Source organism: Aulonocara stuartgranti, assembly GCF_965226115.1.
Source record: "Aulonocara stuartgranti genome assembly, chromosome: 22".
In the NCBI taxonomy this organism is placed as follows: Eukaryota; Metazoa; Chordata; class Actinopteri; order Cichliformes; family Cichlidae; genus Aulonocara; species Aulonocara stuartgranti.
Genome location: NC_138957.1, coordinates 6,265,540 through 6,288,539, shown reverse-complemented (window position 1 = coordinate 6,288,539; position 23,000 = coordinate 6,265,540). Strand labels below are relative to the sequence as shown.

At 43.7% G+C, this 23,000-nt stretch overlaps 1 protein-coding gene across 13 annotated transcripts; it reads left to right on the top strand.

Moving 5' to 3' along the window:
• Window positions 1-2,121: 2,121 nt before the first annotated feature.
• Window positions 2,122-12,136, top strand: LOC309698233 (uncharacterized protein). 13 transcript variants are annotated; one of them, XM_082520532.1, is made up of 11 exons: window positions 2,123-2,302; window positions 2,508-2,588; window positions 3,806-3,966; window positions 4,629-4,790; window positions 5,043-5,151; window positions 5,257-5,376; window positions 5,519-5,680; window positions 9,559-9,672; window positions 10,399-10,556; window positions 10,984-11,041; window positions 11,995-12,136. In XM_082520532.1, the coding sequence occupies exons 2-4, from the start codon at window positions 2,535-2,537 to the stop codon at window positions 4,783-4,785; spliced, it is 372 nt and encodes a 123-aa protein (XP_082376658.1). In that variant the 5' UTR covers window positions 2,123-2,302; window positions 2,508-2,534; the 3' UTR covers window positions 4,786-4,790; window positions 5,043-5,151; window positions 5,257-5,376; window positions 5,519-5,680; window positions 9,559-9,672; window positions 10,399-10,556; window positions 10,984-11,041; window positions 11,995-12,136. The 13 variants fall into 13 exon arrangements, 9 of the variants coding, with proteins under 9 accessions (XP_082376664.1, XP_082376658.1, XP_082376660.1 ...); XM_082520535.1 differs by adding an exon at window positions 10,075-10,174 and having other exon boundaries at window positions 2,124-2,588; XM_082520534.1 differs by having other exon boundaries at window positions 2,123-2,588; window positions 5,043-5,081.
• Window positions 12,137-23,000: the final 10,864 nt, after the last annotated feature.

Here is a 23,000-nt window from a genome sequence, read left to right as displayed (position 1 = left end):
AGGTGACCACGTTCAAAAAGCCGCTCTGACAGCTCCAGAGGGGAGAGAGGGAGAGAGTGTGTGCAACGAGCGAGTAGCCTGACAGCCGTCGCGGTCCTGACCATGGTTTTCCCAGCCTTGTGTATTTGTGTGAGGGTGAATTGTAAAAGCCGCTCCTAGTGCATTAGCTGAGAGCTTAGGCACTCGTGGGCTGAAGCGGAAGGGGTGAGCTGCCTTTTCTTTTGGAATCGTTTTCTCCTGTTTTCTTGGTCAGGGAGCGAGGGATAGCTCTGTCATTTGTTTGTTCTTTTTCTTTCCTAGGGTTTAGTTAGTCTTTTCTGGTGGGTCTTAGTTGGTTTTGTTTATTATTTTGGCCTGGGCTCACCCTGGAGCTATGCTTCTTGTCCTTAAATAAAATCACCTTTTTTTACTCACAACTGGTTTGGATGTTTGGCTTGGGAACCAGGGCGGGGATTTGTATCTCTCTCCTCCAACCTTATGTGCGTCCCTACACGCCTAGATTAGGGGCGTAACATAAATGGAGTTCTCACACGAAACAAAGTATAGCTTTTTATTTTGTGAATAACTTAAAAATCTTAGCTCACATAGCTTTAAAACTGTTTGCTCAATGGGGATATTGAATTCTATAAGATAAAGCCATAAATACGTATATCTGAGTTTCCTATCAAAAGTTACAGCTGTCTTCATGAAGTTGTAAACCCTTTATTTCGCCGAGACAGTGCGTTTCTGACTTTTACATGCATTTGAATGGAGTTCTCGCACGAAACAAAGTATAGGCTTTCATTTTTTCAATAACTGGAAGCTCTTGGCTCAAACAGCTGCAAAACCTGTTTCCCGAGCACGGAGATGCTGAATTGTATAAGGCAAAGCCATATTGATGTGTGTCTGAGCCTTCTATCAAAAGTTACAGGTAACTTCAAGCTGTACAAAAACACAAAAACACAAAAGTTACAGCTGTCTTGAATGAAAGCATTATAGCAGCTTACCTCGATCATGTGGTAGAACAGACACATGGGCCACCTACGTGTCCTTCTACGGCAGGAGTAGTTGCCACAAACCTGCAAAACAAAAAGAAATGATCAGGTGACATGAACAGATTAATACAGCCATAAGCAAGAGATTCTTCCTGCCTGTGGGCGTCAAACTGGACCCCCCCCTCCTTACTGTAACTATCAAAACTATCATAGTCTAAAACTATCATCTCATATCAAAACTATTATAATCACATTATCTGACTTTATCAGTTATAACAATGAGAAACGGTAAACAATTTGGCAAATAAATTACTTATAATTGTGCTTACCTGGTCCAAATGATCCACAGTCCCTTTGCATTTGTTATAATCCAGGATGATGTGGGGCTTTCTCTTCCCAGAGTCCTGGACTTGTAGCTCACGGTGCCTGGTGCTCAATAAGACAACCTTTTTTCTTTGCTCAAATCTTTTTTTTTTTTTTTGACATGGTAGCATGAAACAGAAGAGCCCTGTCTCCCCATTTCACAGGCTTGTTGTCGTTTCATGTTGAGACCTGTACAGGCCAGCCAGCATCACAAGCCCCATGTAAGCCTGCAACTCCTCATCTATGTCCTTCCAGTCTTTTACTGACCTGTTGCCCCTGCAGGTTGGTGAAATGCAGGATTAACTGCATAATGTCCTCTGCAAAAAAAAGATGGAAAGTGCTCACAGGGCTGCTGATCCTATACGAATTGCATAATGGGTTGGTCCTGGGGTTAAAATGGGGGGAGGAAAAAATGGCAGGACCTCTTCGTGTGTGGGTTGCCACATGATTTCTCCATTTTTAGATCTCTACTGGCCATCCTCCAGTCTTGTCTCTTCCTCCTGCTTCCTCCTTCTCCTTCTCCTCCTCGCACATGAGCTGCAAAGCTCCTCGTGCCTGGCAAAAATTCTTCTTCGCTGTCAGAAGTATCTCCACTGCTTGTGGAGAGTGCAAAACTGCAGCAACAGCCTCCTCTAAACTGAGTGCACGCTTCATTGTGTCTGTGCAGAAATGACCACTCAGACCAGGCTGCAAAGTATTCTCATAGACTTCAAAGGTGCACCTGAATAAACATGCTATACCATACATCCAATAAGAGAGAGGAGGCACACTTTTGATCAAGAAAAAACATAAGCGCACGCCTTTGATCTCTCTCTCTTTCTCTCTCTCTCTCTCTCTCTCTCTCTCTCTCTCTCTCACACACACACACACACACACACACACACACACACACACACACACACACACACACACACATAATACCATTTTATGGTGGTTAGCTGTTTTATTGTCATGCATTTTACAAGGTAAGATAACCATGTCCTGCATTCAAAACCACTGAAAATGTCTATGGTGGTGCTGTGCCTAATATTGTGCTGGTGTATGCTGGGTAATCGCACAGCTAGCGACTGGGTGACTTTATTCACCCGCTTCGGCTGTTATCAGTCCATATCCCCTAGATATGGACCATCTCCTGCTAGATTGTTCAGAAGGTTGTTATCATCCATCCAGATGGAGGATCACTAACAGGAGCGTGGGATGACTCCAGAATCCACTCTGGCTGCAATCCGGTGGATACAGCAGTGTGTACAGGTAAGACCGTTTAAACGGACAGCATTTATAGAATGACTATTAAAAGTCAGACCAGCGAGTGTCAATAATGTTAATGTGGTTATGTTAGTAATACACCGAGTGCTAATATAACAGCTTTAAGATGCATTTGTAGATGTTATTACGTGTTTTACCGTCTTTATGGTGCTAGCTTAAAGTTACGGTGTAAACGTTAGCTTATATTGGAGTAAAGCTGTTACTGTTTAAACGATGTTAGCACAGAAATATTAGCTTCTGTCATGACTGACGAAGTTACTAGTTAATAAAGTTTCCAGTAAAGTGTTTAATCGCAGCCACAGACTGACAGCAAATATCTCGATTAGCTTCAGTGCATCTGTAATAAATATGTGCAAGTTTCAGTGCTTCGTTTAAACTGTATGATACTTATACTGACCCAGGGTCAGTGTAAAATACAATCCTAGCTGTGTGAACAAAGCCTGGCTCCTTTAATCCTGCATGAAAAACCTCAGGATGCAGGCTATTATTACTCTTTCCTGCTGGCACACCTGTCACACCTGAGAGTCAGCTAGAAACTTACAGTGACGTGGACATCATGCAAAGACTGCCAGACTCTGTAATACTGCAAATGATCAGTGACTCAAGTTAACACTAAACTTTAAACGGTACCTCTGTGTCTCTGTGTGCTGAACATTTAGGATTGAGTCAGGCTGCATCTGTGTTAGTCCTCTGACAGACTGGTGACCTGTCCAGGTGTGCTCTACCTATGACTACTGGGACAGGCTCTAGCTCCTGTAATAGAAATTTTATGTTATTCTCATTTAAAGCATTTAAGTGCTTATGCATATGCTTAGTTGTGACACTGTTATAGACTGTTCAATGAAAGTTTCTAAAACTAGATGAACTTACTTCAGCAGTTTGAGAAAACAACTCCCTTTACAGGTGCTGATAACGTCAAGGGCACAAAACAGCATAACCATTGATCCGTTAGGTTTCATAGCGAGACACGTGAAGTGGCAGAGCTGACATGACTGAACTGTGATGTTTGATGTGTGTTTGCTCTCCTGTGCACAGTAATAAATAGCATGATCACAGCTCTTTCTGTGTTGCAGACTTTATTAAAAAAATTCCATGACATCTACTATAACTGAACCAACCTGGTGCTCTTCATTTATGGAGGCTGTTGAGTCTGAATGTTGGATGTTGTGTATCTCGTGTTCTCTGGGCTTTGTTGTCCTCAGTCTTTTTGCAGGATCAGAAAACAAAACCGGGAGGCGCGTAAATGTTTCTTCTCCATGATGTTTCTTCAAATGTTTCTTCTGGATGATGATATGACCGTGACACGGGATGCCACCTTTGGTCTTGTGACGAAGCAAAGCTCAGGAAGAAGTGTGATTAAATGGTACCCACATGTTGAGAAGGATGTACAGGGCACCTGCAGCCAAATCCAAGCTTCAGCTTAGTTGTAGTTGCAGAATGCTATAGGACTGAGACATCTAAGGCATCAAATGTTTGATTAAACGGATGAAAAAGAGAAGTTTTTTCCCTATAATTATCACTTCTTAAAATCTGTAGCAACTTCAAGTCTGTCAGCATGCTGAGCATGCTCAAAATGTGACAATATATTTTTGTTCAATATTTAATTTCTTTCAGTTGCAATTGTTAAATGAAAAAATATATATTCTTATAATTTTTTATTAATCCTTTATTTATCCAGGTAAAAAATCTCATTGAGATTAAAAATCTCATTTCCAAGAGAGACCTGGCATCATAGCAACAAAAGTCACACACCACATAGGTATACAACATTTAAATTTAGCAAACGAATTTATCAAAAAAAACCCCACATATATCTGTATTAGTTTTAGTAAATTAATTTGACACCTGTATTGAAAATACCATATTGTATTCATACAGAATCAGTATGGTATCATTGTTTGTCTGTTCACTGATTGTTGAAGCTAAGAGCTACTTTGATCTGTTTAGATCTAAAGTATCCAAAGTTGAGTTCTAATGTTTCTTCACCCCTGTGTGTGTGATATGTGATTTCCTACATGCTGGCAGGGCAGAGCAGCAGTTTGTGCTCACAGATGGTGACGGTGTGGAGAGACGGTGGTATTTCCTCAGAAGAACCAGCAGAGTCACAAAGGACACCAGTCCATCTCACCACCTTGACTTGCTGACTGATGTTCGTCTGCACTGCACAGAGGAAATCAACTGACCGAGGTTTGTCCAGTGACGTGTTATGAAATGTATATTTGTTTTATGCTTACAGATATGTTTTTCTTGACAGAGGCTCTGCAGAGGTTAGACAAAGCAGAGAAAACATGTGCTTTACATTTTACTGTGATTTATTGAGATATTTGTTGCCTGATGTTCAGCAGGAATGGAGAAATAGAATCAAAGGGAGATGTTTTTCCTGTTTTTGTAATGATGTAAGTAAATCTTCAATATTATTTATTTGCTTGGTTATATTAGGAGCGTTTCTGAGTGAGGGGGAGAGGAGTCATCATCCAGGTAAAGTGACGTGGATCAGTGGATACACTTGTCTCCCCTTTAAAGGAGACGATCCAAGTCATCCTTAAATGTTAGCGCTTTCAAATACACAAACATTTTTAAAGGACAAAAATGAACATCCAACTTTGACTGTAATACAAAATAAATCTTTGCATGTGTGTTTTCAAACTCTCAGATGGGCAGTATATCAGTCTTGGACTGTCTAACCTGCCGGAGCAGCACTGAATGACCACCGCACGAGCATGTTCCTGCAACATTCAGCATCTGATCCTTCATCTGTGTGCTTCTGCTTTTGGTAAGTAGAGTTACCCAACTCCAGTAACTCTAAACACATGCCATCCATTTCTAACGGCCTGGTTACTTCCTGTCAGTTACTTTAGAAACCATGTGGTCACCTGACCTAACACTGTTTCTTCTTCTTCCCCTTAATGTTGAAGTGTCAAATGTCAAACAGCTGGAGAGGAAACTACACCAGTGTACTGGGATGTTTCAGCAACATGTGCCAGATGCTGTTCCTTCATGGTGACATCACCAGAGGCAGTCCCGCCCACCTCAGGACCCATTGATTATGATGATCTGATCCATCAAACCCCCAGCAGGTGAACTTTATTCATGACATAACACCGCAACAATGTAAAAAATTAAACAGCAACAGTCTAAATGTAAAGTGCATTCTAAAGTCCTCTTCAATAAATTGTATGCAAAGAGTCATTCAGGTCACTACAGAACCCAGAGTCTTCATCATTAAATCTCTGGTTGCTTCATTTTTTCTATCCTATATCAGATATTTTAAAGGTTAGCTTAGGTAAAGTTCCATTCTCATGGTGAGGCAAAGTGCTTTATGTGTGTGTGTGCGTGTCATGAACGGCTATAAAAGGCCTATAATTAAAGAACAAAGTGGGGTTTGAGTTCGAGTTGCGGCAGACTGTCACTACTTGTAAATGGAACGCAGCCTTCCTACGGCGGACAGCTAATAACAGGAATCGGACGCGGTCCAGCCAAGTCCAGAGCAACCACCATAGCAACCGCCTAGCATGACCTTAAAAACATATTCTGTCTTCATAACTATCAAAATCGTGAAATGATTTGCAAAGTGTGAAAGTGTTACAGCTGCAGAGAGCTATGGCGGTATCTATGGAAGCTGTTTACATAGCTAATAATATACGATGTAACCATGGAGACAGTCAGTCACTTGAGCTAGCGGTGCATGTTTACTACAGTGAATAAGGTGATTGAGTGCACAGCGTCCACACTCTGCAGGGGGTAAAGACATTACTTCAATATTGTTTTATATTGATATATATTAGCCTTCTGTTGACCATCACCTCAGGTTCACCATTACAGTTTCAGATTACAGATGCACACTGTCTAAACACATTCAAAAACTCATGTCTCAGAAATAAGCACAGCTGTTCATGTTTGTCATTAGAGTTTCATTTGTAAGAAAATTATGAACTTCATATTGTGCATTAAATAAAAGAACATTTCACAACTCTGAGTCAACAGAAACAGGTAACAGAAATGTCTCTAATGTGTACAGTGTAGTGTAAGCATTAAAAGATCATAAAGGAAAAACTAACATTTATGTGAAACTAATTGTAATAAAAAATGAGCAGGTGCTTTATAGATTTAAAAGAAAGAATCTGAAAACAACACTTTTTTGGTCTAAGTGATCAAAGTAGAAAACAGAACTGATGTTCAAGAACAAACCGTAGCTGCACTAATATTACACATCTCGATCGTTGTACTGAACAGACATGTTGCTTTTAAAACCACATGCAGTGTGTGACCATGACTGTTCACTGAGACCATGAACGCCACTTCGCTGAAGCATTCTTCTTCTTCTTCTTGCCATTAAATTGGAAGCAGAAGCAGCACGAGCTGATTTGATCTACTGAAAGGAAAAAGCAGAACATCTGAGTTGAAACCAGTCAGCTGAAATCATTAAGACAGGAACAAATTCAATGCAGTGTCTCAAGTGGCTTAGCCTGTTACAACTGTTGATACAAGCTAAATACGGTTAACACACAGTGTCAGGGAGCTCCAGTGTGGGAACTAGTGGCTTTAGGTTTGTAGTCATTTAACTTTCATCCATTCATTCATTTAATTCAGGAGGAAGAAATGCCAGGTTGGTGCAGGCTGGTTACATGCATTTGGTCCCATGCTGTCTTTAATTAAATGACTTGGTTCATTTTATGGCTGGGCTGTATGTGGGGTTATATCATGTTATTTGGGCAGGAGTACCTGTCCCCTGTTAGACTTAGAAAGTTTCTCCATAAGTAGAGTTTCTAACTCTTCTAGCACATCTGTGGCTGACAGCTTTTTGGTGGCTCTTTTTACCCCACACTGGTTGTGAGTGTGTAAATAGCCCCACTAGTTATTTTGGGTTGCAGTTAACTAGGGAGGAAGGGGTGGGTATGCCATGATTAGGTGAATAACAATTATATGTGATACATAAATTTCACAATGCATGCATATATCTCTATCAATTAAACCTGGCCTGAGGGCTGCCATTTTTTACATTCAGTTATTTCTCTTAGAAATGTTGGAACTAAATAATGAATGTGTTACAGTTAAAGTGAAACACTGGTCAGTGTAAATGGCTCATTGGGACACAGAAACCTTTAAATTAAACCTGATATCTAGTGTCAAACAATATCAAAGCTGTAAAAGATGTTTACATTCAGAATTTATAAAACTATGATTGTAAATAAATTCAAACAAGTGAGCTTTTCTCTTTGTGCTGAATATCAACACTGTGGTTTCTTAGACTGTAAGCTTTACTTTAGTGCAACCAGTTGCAGAAGCTGCCACTCCAAATGTCTTTTGATAACAAGAAAAAAATACCTTTTCAGTACACGGCCTGAAGTTCTTCTCCGACATCTTCTGCAATCGGCTTTGTCTGCTGGTTTGAAGACAATAAACCACAAAAAAGATGATTTAGTCACTTTGTCTGCGTCATGCAGCTCGAATGTGTCGTGTAACGATGTTGAATAGCCGTCGTTATCCCTCTGCTTTGAGCCTTTTATCAAAAGTTACAGCTAACTTCATGAAGTTGGACAAAAAGGCTTCATTTCGCCAAGACAGTGCGTTTCTGACTATTACATGCATTTGAATGGAGTTCTTGCACGAAACAAAGTATAAGTTTTCATTATGTGAATAACTTGTATTTTACACTGACCCTGGGTCAGTATCAACTTCATGAAGACAGCTGTAACTTTTGATAGAGGACTCACACACACACATATTTATGGCTTTGCCTTATAGAATTCAGCATCTCCGTGCTGAGGAAATAGGTTTTGCAGCTGTTTGAGCTAAGATTTTCAAGTTATTCACAAATTGAAAACCTATACTTTGTGTCGGGCGAGAACTCCATTCAAATGCATGTAATAGCGAGAAACGCACTAACGTGGTGAAACAAAGCGTTTTTCCATAAACTTCATAAAGACAGCTGTAAATTTTGAGAGAAGACTCACACACACATTGGGGGGATATTGAAGTCTATAAGATAAAGCCATGAATATGTTTGTCTGAGTCTTCTATCAAAAGTTACAGCAAGCTCTATGAAGTTGATGAGAAACGCTTTACTTCGCCAAGACAGTGCGTTTCTCACTGTTACATGCATTTGAATTTAGTTCTTGCCCGACACAAAGTATAGGTTTTAATTTGTGAATAACTTGAAAATCTTAGCTCAAACAGCTGCAAAACCTATTTCCTGAGCACTGAGATGCTGAATTCTATAAGGCAAAGCCATAAATATGTGTGTGTGATTCTTCTATCAACAGTTACAGCTGTCTTCTTGAAGTTGATACTGACCCACGGTCAGTGTAAAATACAATCCTAGCTGTGTGAACAAAGCTTGGCTCCTTTAATCCTGCATGACAAACCTCAGGATGCAGGTTATTATTACTCTTTCCTGCTGGCACACCTGAGAGTCAGCTAGAAACTTACAGTGACGTGGACATCATGCAAAGACTGCCAGACTCTGTAATACTGTGAATGATCAGTGACTCAAGTTAACACTAAACTTTAAACAGTACCTCTGTGTCTCTGTGTGCTGAACATTTAGGATTGAGTCTGCATTGACTTTATTTATTGAGACTTTAATGTGCTAAAAGCAGGTTGAAGACAGCTCAGAAACATTTGAAGATTAAAATTTAGCATTATGGCTGCTGGTGGTTTGTAAAGCCTATACTCAGCTGTAGTTTTTGTTACTAATTTATGTTTGTTGTTGTTTAACACAGATTTCAGAAGAGCAAATATGCTTAATAGTTTAACTAGATTTCATTTGTCAGTGTGGGACTGCTGAGTCACCTGAAGAACTCATTTCATTCATTCTCCACATGATGTTCATATACAGAAATGTTTCACAGGAACTGGTTCCTCCCAAACTGTGAACTAGTGTGTTTCCATAGATTATCTCTGTATGAATGTACTTTTAAATGAAGGCAAGTGTTTGTCCTTTTTTGTTCCTCAGTTACAGTACGTGATATCTTGATATCAGGCGGTCAACACTGGGGGAAGACAAGAAGCAGACGTACTTCCAAGAGGGAGCTGCAGTGAGGACACAGCCAGGTCACTGAGGTCAGAGGTCAGAATCTGAAACAGCTCAGGTTTATATTTTAGGGGTTATAAAAAATCAAAATGTATTTATGAAGAAACCTTTAAATAATAGTCATAATTATGATTATTATAAGAAATATCAAACATTTAAGTGGATTTTCTGTTACACATATTGTATTAGCCCTGCAATAAACTGGCAGCCTGTCTTTGTCCTGTATCAGCTGGGATAGGCTTCATCCTCCCGCAACCCTGAATTGGATACATTGTATTCCAATTATGTAATCTGATCATTTACAAACTCAAGGTATCTAATCAAAATGTAAGTAATAATTATAAAATGGGAAAGCAGAAATAAGTGTGACATAAATGTAAATGTGTTAGCTGACATAGAGGACAGCTACATGTAGTCTGAAAAACCTTTGTTGTCAAGTTTGCAGGTATATCAGCACGAGACATTCTTACATAGAAGAGTCTGTTAAAGTCTCTAACTCAGCGAAGCATTATTGGTCCCGTCTGTTTGGATAAATATAGTAAGTTGATGTTTGTCCATTTATTGACACATTTTCTTAAGTGCTTATCCAGTTCAGGATCACAGTGGAGCTGCAGCTGGATATGTTCATTAAATAAACCTTACAAAAGTTAACAATAAACCTGCATCCATGTACGTTGTTGTCCACAGGATAAGAAAATCAAACTGGAACACTGTGGAACATGTTAATAAATGTTTGTGTGTTTATGCCTGTGTCTTTCACAGGAGGCGCTGGAAGGTTTCCCTAATAGTTCCTGGTGAATCAAAGCAGAACCATAAAGGTTGCTGGATTGCATGATGGCCTTACCCCTGAGCAGTCATCCTGTTAAAGGAGGAACCAGTTAGAAGCTGTTTTCAAAGTAGCTGAGCAGATTTCATCTCAAGTAAGCGATTAACTGTTTGTTCATCTGTTCTGCCACTTAAAGAGCATTTAAGGACGTCTTTTGAGTGTCCAGCTGAATTAATTCTACTGGCTCTCATGGTCATTTGTTATTATAGACATATTTTTCATGTTCATCCAGCTATTTAGTAAATTCTATCTATTTAGTAAAATCCGTCAGCTATAAAATGTAATATAAATATAAAAAATATCTAAATATCTCCTGCACTTTATATTTTAATGATGTAAGTCTGTTATCGTGTTACATTAGCATTCCTCACATATCAATGAGATGCTGTACAGTACAATCCTACTGATGCAGCAGAGGGATAACGACGGCTATTCAACATCGTTACACGACACATTCGAGCTGCATGACACAGACAAAGTGACTAAATCATCTTTTTTATGGTTTATTGTCTTCAAACCAGCAGACAAAGCCGATTGCAGAAGATTTCGGAGAAGAACTTCAGGCCGTGTACTGAAAAGGTATTTTTTTCTTGTTATCAAAAGACATTTGGAGTGGCAGCTTCTGCAACTGGTTGCACTAAAGTAAAGCTTACAGTCTAAGAAACCACAGTGTTGATATTCAGCACAAAGAGAAAAGCTCACTTGTTTGAATTTATTTACAATCATAGTTTTATAAATTCTGAATGTAAACATCTTTTACAGCTTTGATATTGTTTGACACTAGATATCAGGTTTAATTTAAAGGTTTCTGTGTCCCAATGAGCCATTTACACTGACCAGTGTTTCACTTTAACTGTAACACATTCATTATTTAGTTCCAACATTTCTAAGAGAAATAACTGAATGTAAAAAATGGCAGCCCTCAGGCCAGGTTTAATTGATAGAGATATATGCATGCATTGTGAAATTTATGTATCACATACAATTGTTATTCACCTAATCATGGCATACCCACCCCTTCCTCCCTAGTTAACTGCAACCCAAAATAACTAGTGGGGCTATTTACACACTCACAACCAGTGTGGGGTAAAAAGAGCCACCAAAAAGCTGTCAGCCACAGATGTGCTAGAAGAGTTAGAAACTCTACTTATGGAGAAACTTTCTAAGTCTAACAGGGGACAGGTACTCCTGCCCAAATAACATGATATAACCCCACATACAGCCCAGCCATAAAATGAACCAAGTCATTTAATTAAAGACAGCATGGGACCAAATGCATGTAACCAGCCTGCACCAACCTGGCATTTCTTCCTCCTGAATTAAATGAATGAATGGATGAAAGTTAAATGACTACAAACCTAAAGCCACTAGTTCCCACACTGGAGCTCCCTGACACTGTGTGTTAACCGTATTTAGCTTGTATCAACAGTTGTAACAGGCTAAGCCACTTGAGACACTGCATTGAATTTGTTCCTGTCTTAATGATTTCAGCTGACTGGTTTCAACTCAGATGTTCTGCTTTTTCCTTTCAGTAGATCAAATCAGCTCGTGCTGCTTCTGCTTCCAATTTAATGGCAAGAAGAAGAAGAAGAATGCTTCAGCGAAGTGGCGTTCATGGTCTCAGTGAACAGTCATGGTCACACACTGCATGTGGTTTTAAAAGCAACATGTCTGTTCAGTCAGAGCGTTCTCACTCCCGAGGCGTAACATGCCGACGTTTTGTCACGTCCCGCGGCGTTCCTGAGGAACGCGAAAGGAGACCTTCGGCGTTCTTATGGTACGCGGCGGGTTATGGCTGGAATCCAGTGCAATGACGCTCCCGCGGTAGTAGACGTTCCAGCCCTGTATTCCAGCCCTAAACCTAACCTTATCCCTAGCCCTGACCATAACCTTATTCCTGACCTTAACTAGGGGTGGCAAGGGGATAATATCACTCATCTGGAAGAAATTCCAACAATTTCAAAATATCACATTTGTTAAAAAAAAAAATCTCAAAAGCATTTCATCTTTTGGATTACACGGCAAAAACCGTAGCGTTGAATCAACACAGAGTCGATTTTAACATTTTTTTCAGGGTTTACGCAGCTCCACACTCTACAGCGGGGGTGCCCAATCCCGGTCCTCGAGAGCTACCGTCCTGCAGCTTTTAGATGCATCCTTGTTCCCACACACCCGAATCAAATGAATGGCTTGTTATCAGGCCTTTGCCAAACACGATGGCATGCTGAAGAGGTAATCAAACCATTTGATTCAGCTGTGTTGGAGTAGGGATGCATCTAAAAGCTGCAGGATAGTAGCTCTCGAGGACTGGGATTGGGCAGCCCTGCTCTACAGTGTCACGATTCGGTGTTGTCAGTGTTTTGTTTTAGGCGTGACTGTTATGCGTTTCCTGCTTTACTTTGAAAGTCTGTCTTATCTCAGTGCGTTCAGTTTACGCTTCCTTGTCTCGTCAGTTCTGATTTGCCCCAGCTGTGTTTCCCTCCTGTTGTCCATTCCCTGATTGCTCCCTCTATGTATTTAAGCCCTGTGTTTCAGTTTGTCATGTCGCGATTCCCCCCCCCCCCCCCCCCCCCTTGTAAATAGTTTGGTGTTTTGATGTAAATAAATGTCTTATTTTGGCTTTGATGTAAATAGTTGTCGATAGTTTCGTTTTGGGATTTTTGTGGAGAACCGTAGTAGGTTTTTTTTAATTTTTTTTCCCCCTATTTTAATTTTTTTCTGTGTTGCACGCTGGTTGCCTAGGCCGGGGTGTAACACAGAGTTGAATTAACATTTTCAAAATAGTTAATTATTTAACACTTTATCAGAGTTCCTTCTTTAACTCTTAAAACTGGGTTAAATTAACACTGAGCAAATTTTTATTAACACCATGTCTGAGTTAATTTTTAACTCTTAAAACCGGGTTAAATTAACACTGAGCAAATTATTATTAACACCATGTCTGAGTCAATTTTAACTCACCAAACTGGGTTAAATTAACACTACACAGATTGCAAAATAACACTACTTTAACTCTTTAATCTTTTATTAAGGTAGTTTGTAAAAGGGTTTTAACATGTTTTCAAATGATTTATGCCTGCATTCCTCTTTTGAGCTGAACTCGAAGTACTCTCATACTGAAGTTATTTTCCACTCGCTTTACTGACCCATCCGTTAACCAGCTGCACAGGAAACAGACAGCCACAAACTTCTCTGTTTCCATACACTATATTTTCTTTGAGGAAGTAAAACATGCTGACCTGCTGACACACCAGCAGCGCCCTGAATAACAGGAAATGTGATGTAACCTATTTCTCCCTTTAAATAAAGCGCACAACTGCACCTCGTGTGTGGGTCACTTCCGTGTCCTCACCCGTGCTGCACGTTAATATTGAATTCTCGTGTGACAGTGTCTTTATTCTCTTATTTTGTGTTGAATAATGTTAACCCTTACCCTTAACATTTAATTGGTCCTTCGAGTCGGATAACATACAGATATATATATTTATATCGTACAGTTTTCCACTGCCTGGTGACATCGGATCCTGACGTCGTGATACGCCTGCGCTGAAAAAGCTGTGCACAGTAAGGAAAAACCCAGGAGCGTGAATTCGGTCCCTGGTCAGCGTCTTACACAGGTCACGGCAGTGGGATTCGATGAAACCGGATAACAACGCTGCGCCACAATAAGGTGAATATAGTACACTGCACAAATCGCCCGTTAAAACGTTGTGAGGACCGTAAGAGAGTTAAAACTAAGTGACACTTGAGTGGGTAGTCACGTTCAGACAGTTTTGAGTCAAGACTAAGTGACGCTCAAGTGAATAGTTACGTTCAGGCAGTTTTTGTTAAAACTAAGTGACGTTCGAATGAGCAGTTACGTTTAGAGGGTTTTGAAGGAATCTTATTCCTGTCATGTGTTGACTGTAAGGGAATAAAAGAGTTTGATTATAAAGATAACAAACTAAGATAAATACGGTCCCACACCAAATAATACGCGCGACGAATGTTGTAGTGGAGTAAGTTTATTTTACGGTCCAGTACGAGACTGAACTACTCCACCTGTTGTTTTCCTGTTACATTCATGAACTGACTGAATTGAGGGACGGTTGTGCTTCATCTGCGAGAAAACATGTCCAGCTCGCAAGTCTGACAGGGCCCTGGTACAGCCACTTCCGGTCATCTCCACCCCCTTCCGTAGGATAGCTATGGACATTGTGGGTCCTCTGGTAAAAAGTAGTCGGGGTCATCAGTACATTTTGGTGGTGTGTGATTATGCGACTCATTTCCCAGAAGCTTTCCCCCTGCGTGCGCTCATGGCACCCAATGTTCTGCGTGCACTGGTACAGCTGTTCTCCCGGGTGGGGATACCAGATGAGATTTTGACCGACCAAGGGACTAACTTTACCTCTAGGTTGATGCAGCTCTTCCACAATCAGCTAGGCATCTCTGCCATCAGGACGTCACCTTACCATCCACAGACAGATGGGTTGGTGGAAAGGTTCAACCAAACTTTGAAGAGGATGTTGCAGAAGTTTGTGTCAGACACTGGGAAAGACTGGGACCAGTGGCTACCCTTCCTGCTGTTTGCGTACAGAGAAGTTCCCCAGGCTTCCACTGGTTTCTCACCATTCGAGCTACTCTATGGTTGGGATGTGCAGGGGCCGTTGGATCTCCTCTGGAAGGGTTGGGAGTCTCCTGCTTCTGCTTCAAATGAGAAAGGAGTGGTGCAATTTGTGCTGGAAATGAGAGATCGGTTGGGGAGATACCATGAAGAGGCCGAGGTCAACCTGCGAGACGCTCAACGAAGCCAGAAGACCTGGTATGACCAACAGGCCCGGCAACGTGAATTTCAACCTGGTCAAAAGGTGTTGTTACTTCTCCCCTCAGCCGACAGTAAACTGCTGGCGAAATGGCAAGGGCCATACACAATTCGTCGCAGAATGGGGCCAGTGACCTATGAGATTCATCATCCTGAAAAGAGAAAACAGAAGCAGACTTACCATGTGAATCTCCTGAAAGAATGGGAAGAGCGTCCCCACCAGGCCCCTGCGAAAGCTCTGATGGCAAGAGAAGGGCCAAGAGAAGGGAAGACAGAACCCGAGCAGGGAGCCGATCCAATGTCTCCGGTGCTGACTCATCTTACCCCACAGCAGGCGGCTGAGCTACTCCAAATCCTTCGGGAGACTCCATCTCTGTGTTCAGTTAACCCCGGCAGGACCACCCTTGTCGAACATGTGATACGCCTAAAGGAGGGACATCCCATCCGCCAACGGCCATACCGGATTCCACAACACTTAGTGGATAAACTGCGACAGGAGGTGGAGAAGATGCTGGAGCTTGGGGTGATAGAGCCATCCTGCTCAGAGTGGTGTAGCCCGGTGGTCATCATCTTCAAGAAGGATGGCTCCCTACGCATCTGCATTGATTTCCGGAAGCTAAATTCCATTTCAGAGTTTGATGCCTACCCCATGCCTCGAATCGAGGACTTGCTGGAGAAGATCGGAGCGGCCAGGTACATCACCACCTTGGATCTGTGTAAAGGTTACTGGCAAGTGCCACTGGAGGAGTCTTCTCGACCGTACACCGCCTTCAGGACCCCTGCCGGCCTGTTCCAGTTCACAGTGATGCCATTTGGCCTACATGGGGCACCGGCCACCTTTCAAAGGCTGATGGACAAATTACTACAGGGGTGTGACCCCTATAGTGCCGCCTACCTGGATGATGTAGTGATCTTCAGCAACACCTGGGAGGAGCATCTGCAGCACCTGTCCGAAGTCCTGGGAAGAAGTCCTCAACCCCTCTAAATGTGAGTGGGCACGGCAGGAGACCCGCTACCTTGGCTACCAAGTGGGCAGAGGTGAGGTGCGCCCGCAGTTGGATAAAGTGGAAGCTATCCAGAACTGCCCTCGGCCTCGCACCAAAAAGGAAGTCCGGTCTTTCCTGGGGCTGGTACCGAAGATTTGTGCCCCAGTTTGCAACTATTGCGGCCCCTCTTACTGCGTTGACCAGCAAAGACCAACGGAATCCTGTCATATGGACAGCGGAATGTGAACAAGCCTTCAAAATGCTGAAAACCTGCCTGTGTACGACCCCAGTTCTCAGGAGCCCAGACTTCCGGAAGAGATTTCTGGTCCAGGTGGATGCCTCCAAAAGCGGCCTGGGAGCAGTCCTGGCCCAAGGGGAGATGAGCATCCGGACCTATACCTAAGCCGCAAGCTGCTGCCACGGGAGACCAACTACTCAACGGTGGAGAAGGAGGCCTTGGCTATTAAGTGGGCACTGGAGAAACTCAGGTATTATTTACTTGGAAGAGAGTTTGAGCTGGAAACTGATCATCGAGCGCTCACCTGGATCCATTCCATGAAGGACCATAACAGCCGACTGACACGCTGGTACCTTTCACTGCAGCCTTTCAGATTCATCATCCGTCACAGACCAGGCAAGCTCAATGTAGTGGCAGATTATCTCTCCAGGTTGCCGCACAACGCCAACCTCCGGGTGGAAGGGGATGATGTGACGGAGTTACACCATCCCGAGCCGCAGACAGCTGATCTGGGCGCATACACGCACCACCACCATTAGTTTCTACAATTACCGTGGCGGCGCGGCTTTTCGTCGACCCGGCAGATAAACAAAAAGGGTGAGAGGTATATTTTGAGCAGCGCAGAGGGTGGCCAACATATGTTCCCACTTACCTTCAATAAAGCCGGTCGTGGAGACTCGCTGTGATCGCCGATTATACGGGGGGTTATGCAAGCCGATGGTATGGTGTTCCGGGGTTTAAATCCGGGGTTCGCACACGCTTGAAGGGTCACGTGAACTGCATTATTCTTTTGGTTTTTTGTTTGGTGTTATTGTGAAACACTGTAGGCTGCCTGGAAGTGGCCATAAATGTCTGTATATACATATATGTATTGTAGGACTACAGCAGGAAATAAGCTGAGGGGGAAAGACGGTTTGATAAAAGAAATAATAAAGAGATGACTATTACGCCTAGTGGGAGGGGCTATGGGGTATAAGAGAAGGCGGTCAGGGCCCACCTGTTGTCTTTTTTCCAGTGAGCTGTTACAGAGAGGGTAACATGCAGACTGTGTTTTGTATATAGATGTTTGTTTGTGCTGACTTAAGTCAGTTCTATTTTCTTTGTAAATAACTTTTTGTGCACCTGGGAGGCCGGCAAAATAAATAAATTATCCACACTGAATGCTTTCCGACTACGCCTGCATTTGTTTGGGAGAAGTTTAGGAGAGGACCCCGCGACACTGTCCAAGACTGATTTGGGCCTCGACAGAATCCTGATTCTTCTGATTAGGAAATTAAACACTGGTTTCTGTCATTCTGATTCTGATTATGGAATGGCTCTCAGTGCAAGTCAATGTAACTTATGGAAATTTATAAAAATTCTTTGAGGTTAGGAGGTTGAGAGGGCTGTGGATCAGAGTAGGATGTCAGGCAGGTGAATTCTGATAATGAAATTACATCCTAGTAGTCAAATGACTTTCAAAGGAAATTAAGGCAATCCTGTGAAAATAGTTTCTTTCATTTGAAAAAGCCAATATTAATGACCTAATGGAACAGTTTATATCTTATACAGCTTAAATAGTTTGGAAATGCTCTTCTAAACCCTCAATCATAGAAAGGCTTTTAAGTTAGGCTCAAGAGAAGCGTAGAGTGTTTCTTTTTCTATCTTCTTTTTTCAATTGCTATGTGTATATACACCTCTTTGCATTTTGAATATTAGTCATTATTAATTTCTGGCTGTCTTTCACAGTGAGGCTTCATCCTGTCTTGCAGTTGGTCACGGTAGATGGCAGACCCTTCCTGGGCATGGTACTGCTGGAGGTTTCTCCTGTTAAAAGGGAGGTTTTCCTTGCAGCTGTCATCAAACCCTTTGCTCATACTCAGTTTTCTTTGTATTATTGTAAGGGTCTTTACCTTAAATTATTAGGCAGCTCAAAGGAAATGTTTGTGTCACTTGGCATTATATACACAAAACTGAATTGAGTTTACCTCTGACTTTGTGTAATCAATCACCTGTCATGGTCCTGGTTCATCTGACCCAGCATTTTGTGTCTGTTATTATTAATGCTATATATTCTGGTTGTGGTTTTCTAGTTCTTTGGTTTTGGGTTATGATTTTTCTCAGTTTAGTGTTAAGTCATCCCTATCTGTGTGTCCCTTCTGCATGTCATGTCTCTTAGTTCTGTCAGTGTATATTACCTGTTTTATTGTGAAGGTCTGTGTCTTATGTCAGTGCATTCAGTTCTCCTCGTCTCGTCATGTCAATTAGGTTCAGCCGTGTCTCCCTCATGCTCCTCGTGGCACTGTCTGTGTTGTCTCCCCGAGTCTTCTTGTGTTTCTGCCATACGTTTTAAGTTTTCAGGTTTTCAGTTTTATTAATTTTCTCAGTATGTTATCCTTAGTTTCTGTTTATGCCCTCTCCACCTCTGTTTGCACCTAACCTGAATAAAACTCCCTTGTATCTAAGCCGTGCCTGCATTTTGGGTCCTCTATAACAACTCCACACCTCTGTCGCCGCAGCTGTGGAAGTACGGACCAGCTGGACGTGGAGATGCCTGGCCCGTCGGAGCCACCTCCGAGAAGAAAGCAGAGCCGCGCTGCCAGCACGTCTCTCCACAGCAGGGTTTTGGGACTTCAGAGCAGCAAGATGTGGTGAGTGAAAGAGATACTTTTTTCTGTTTTTTCAGAAATTCGGACTGTTTATTCTGGGGCTGTTTTTCGTATGCCTAATGGTAATAACGGTGGCTCCCTGATTTTTACCTATGATCACAGAGACTCCCTTTTCTGAAACCATACCTGAGACTGTCAGCTCTGGCTTTAAAGATTTAAGGGACTGCTGTCCACCTGCATCTGCTCACTCTGAACAGTGAGCTGATTTCACTAAAACCTTTTTTCGTTGAGCCTGGTCATTTGTCAATGTGTGATCCTACTCAGCTCCTACTTCAGCCTCCATCATCTCCCCAGTGTGCAGCCCTGCTGTCTGTATTTTCATCGGTTCAGTCTCCAGTGTTGCCGTCGGTTCAGTCTTCAGCTCACTCACCTGCTGCTCAGCTGTCTGCAGTTCAGTCGCCAGCTTGGGCTCGTGTTCCAGTGCCAGCCCAGTCTCCTGCTCTTAGCACTTTAGCGCAGCCTGCAGGTCAGTTACCTACTCTGTTGTCTGTGGTTCAGCTACATCCCCAGTGTGCAGTTCAATCATTAAAGCAGCTTATGGTTCAATCATTAGTTTAGGTATTAACTCAACAGTCAGTACAGTCATCAGTTCAGTCATCCACTCAACCATCAATTCAGCTAGCTATACAGCCAGGGGTCCCCACACCTACTGGCCCTGCATCTGCTCCTGCTGGTGACTCAGGTGAGCTAATCCAGCACTCCGTGGCTCCCAGGAGAGCCTGGCAAGCACTTCCTTCTGTCTGTTGGGGGCTCTGGAGAGCATGGCTAACACTTCCTTTTGTCTACTGGTACAAAAGGTCTTCTGGCTCCACTGAAGGGTCTGAGGGGCCCATTCAGCCATCTTCTGTTCCCGCTGGATGGTCCAAAGGGCCCGTTTAGCCATCTTCTGTACCTGCTAGAGGGTCTGAGGGGCCCATTTAGCCATCTGCCTCTGCTGAATGATCTGAGGGGCCTGTTCAACTGTCTCCTGTTCCCGCTGGATGGTCCAAAGGGCCCATTCAGCCATCTTCTGTACCTGTTAGAGGGTCCCAGGGGCCCGTTCAGCCATCTGCCTCTGCTGGAGGGTCCTATGTTCAGCTATCTTCTGCCTCTTCTGGGGGACCTGAGGAGATGCTCCATACATCTTCAGTCCCTGCTGAAGGATCTGAGGAACTGCTTCAGCACCTTGTGTCCGCTGATAACTCTGGTGAGTCCTTTCAGCCACCATCTGCAGGTCCCATGCTGTCGCCTGCAGCACCGCCACCGGCTCAAACGTGTGTGACGGCCACATCGCCTGTTGTTGTTACTCCATGTAAGATCCAAGATGGCGCCGCGTATGGATGCCCTGGTGCTTCGGTGCGTTACTTCTGTCTTGTTTTTGTGCATAACTTCTGTGTGTGGGCACTCCTCTGGATATTCTTACACCAGAGAAGAGCTTCTTAACCACAGGACTACAACACCTGTGGATTTACTTCCAATATTTGTCGCATCTGCGGCAGATTTACTGCAGACTCTGATCAGGAAAGTGAGACGCCGAAAGAGAGGTAAGCGAGCCGGCGCACTTGTGCGTCTGAGGAGACGTGGACTGCGAACTGCTCTTCCTGGGATCTTCCTTTCCAATGTACGCTCACTCAGGAATAAGTTAGACGAACTGGCCCTGATGAGAAGCATGAACAGAGACTTTGCCTCCTCCTGTGTCTTATGTTTTACGGAGACGTGGCTTTGTGAGGACATCCCGGACTGCGCGCTAAAGCTGGAGAGCTTTCATCTGCTGCGCACGGACCGGCAGGCCTCTCTCTCTGGTAAGACCAAAGGTGGAGGTGTCTGCTTCTACATTAATAGTGGCTGGTGCACAGACGTAACAGTGATTGCTCAGCACTGCTCTTCCTCTCTGGAATACCTTTTTATTCACTGCAAACCGTTTTATTCTCCACGGGAGTTTGCTTCATTCATCCTGGCCGCTGTTTACATCCCGCCAGATGTGGATGCGCAGGCATCTCAGTGCGCACTCACGGAGCAGATACTGCACATGGAGCGGACATTCCCGGACTCTCTCATCATTGCTCTTGGGGACTTTAACAAAGCCAATCTGAGCCATGAGCTTCCCAAATACAAGCAGTATATTAAATGCCCGACCAGAGAGGAGAGGACATTAGACCACTGTTACAGCACGATCAGCGGGGCCTATCGTGCGGTGCCCCGCGCTTCACTCGGACTTTCTGACTACATTATGATCCACCTGATCCCCGCGTACAGACAGAGGCTGAAGCTCTCCAAACCTGTCGTGAGGACCAAAAAACTGTGGAGCAACGAGGCTGTGGAGGAGCTTCGCACGTGTTTGGAGTATACAGACTGGGACACAATGAAGGCTGCTTCTAACAGCTTGGACGAGTTTACGGACACTGTCACCTCCTATATCCACTTCTGTGAGGACAGCATTGTGCCATCACGCACCAGGGTGAGTTATAACAATGACAAACCCTGGTTTACTCCTAAACTCAAAAAGCTGTGGCTGGAAAAGAGAAAGGCGTTCAGAAGCGGAGACAGGGACTGCTACAGAGAGGCCAAGTACAGGTTCACTAAAGAAGTGGACTAAACACCAGCACTCTGAGAAGATGCAGCAGCAGATCTCAGAGAATGACTCGGCCTCTGTGTGGAAAGGTTTTAGGAATATCACCAACTACAAGCCTAAAACCCCCCACTCCACTGATGACTTGCTCTTGGCCAACACCCTCAACGACTTTTACTGCCGTTTTGACGAGCCATCAGGCAGCCTTCACACCTCCAACGGCCCCAACAATAGAGACACTTTGGACACTAATTCCCCCACCTCTCCCCCCTCCACAGAGCCATCACCACCTTCAAACACTTCACCTACAACACCCCCCTCCTCACCCCACACAAAAGAGGATTTCACACCACCTCCTCCCACCACAACTCTTCATATTCATGAAGCAGATGTGAGGAAGCAGTTTATGAGTCTGAATGCTCGAAAAGCTCCCGGCCCAGACGGTGTGTCTCCTGCCACCCTCAGACACTGTGCAAACGAGCTGGCCCCAGTGTTTTCTGGCATTTTCAACTCCTCACTGCAGGCATGTCATGTGCCTGCCTGCTTCAAGTCCTCTACCATGATCCCTGTCCCCAAGAAACCTAGTATCACTGGACTAAATGACTACAGACCCGTGGCTCTGACATCTGTGGTCATGAAGTCATTTGAGCGCCTGGTTCTCTCCTATCTCAAGACCCTCACGGCCCCCCTCCTGGACCCCCTGCAGTTTGCATATAGAGCCAACAGGTCTGTAGACGACGCCATCAACATGGCCCTACACTTCATCCTGCAGCATCTGGACTCCCCAGGAACCTACGCCAGGATCCTGTTTGTGGACTTCAGCTCTGCCTTCAACACCATCCTTCCAGACCATCTCCGAGGCAAGCTTTCCCAGATGAATGTGCCTGATCCCATCTGCCGGTGGATCACTGACTTCCTGACGGACAGGAAGCAGCATGTGAGGCTGGGAAAGAATGTCTCGGACTCCCGGACCATCAGCACCGGCTCCCCTCAGGGCTGTGTTCTTTCTCCTCTGCTCTTCTCCCTGTACACCAACTGCTGCACCTCCACCCACCAGTCTGTCAAGCTAATCAAGTTTGCAGATGACACCACCATTATTGGACTCATCTCGGACGGGGATGAGTCTGCCTACAGGAGGGAGGTTGAACGTCTGGTGTCCTGGTGCAGCCACAACAACCTGGTGCTGAATGCCCAGAAGACAGTGGAGATTATTGTGGACTTCAGGAAGCACACAGCTCCACTCCCCCCCATCATCCTGTCTGACACCCCCATCACCTCTGTGGACTCATTCCACTTCCTGGGTACCACCATCATCCA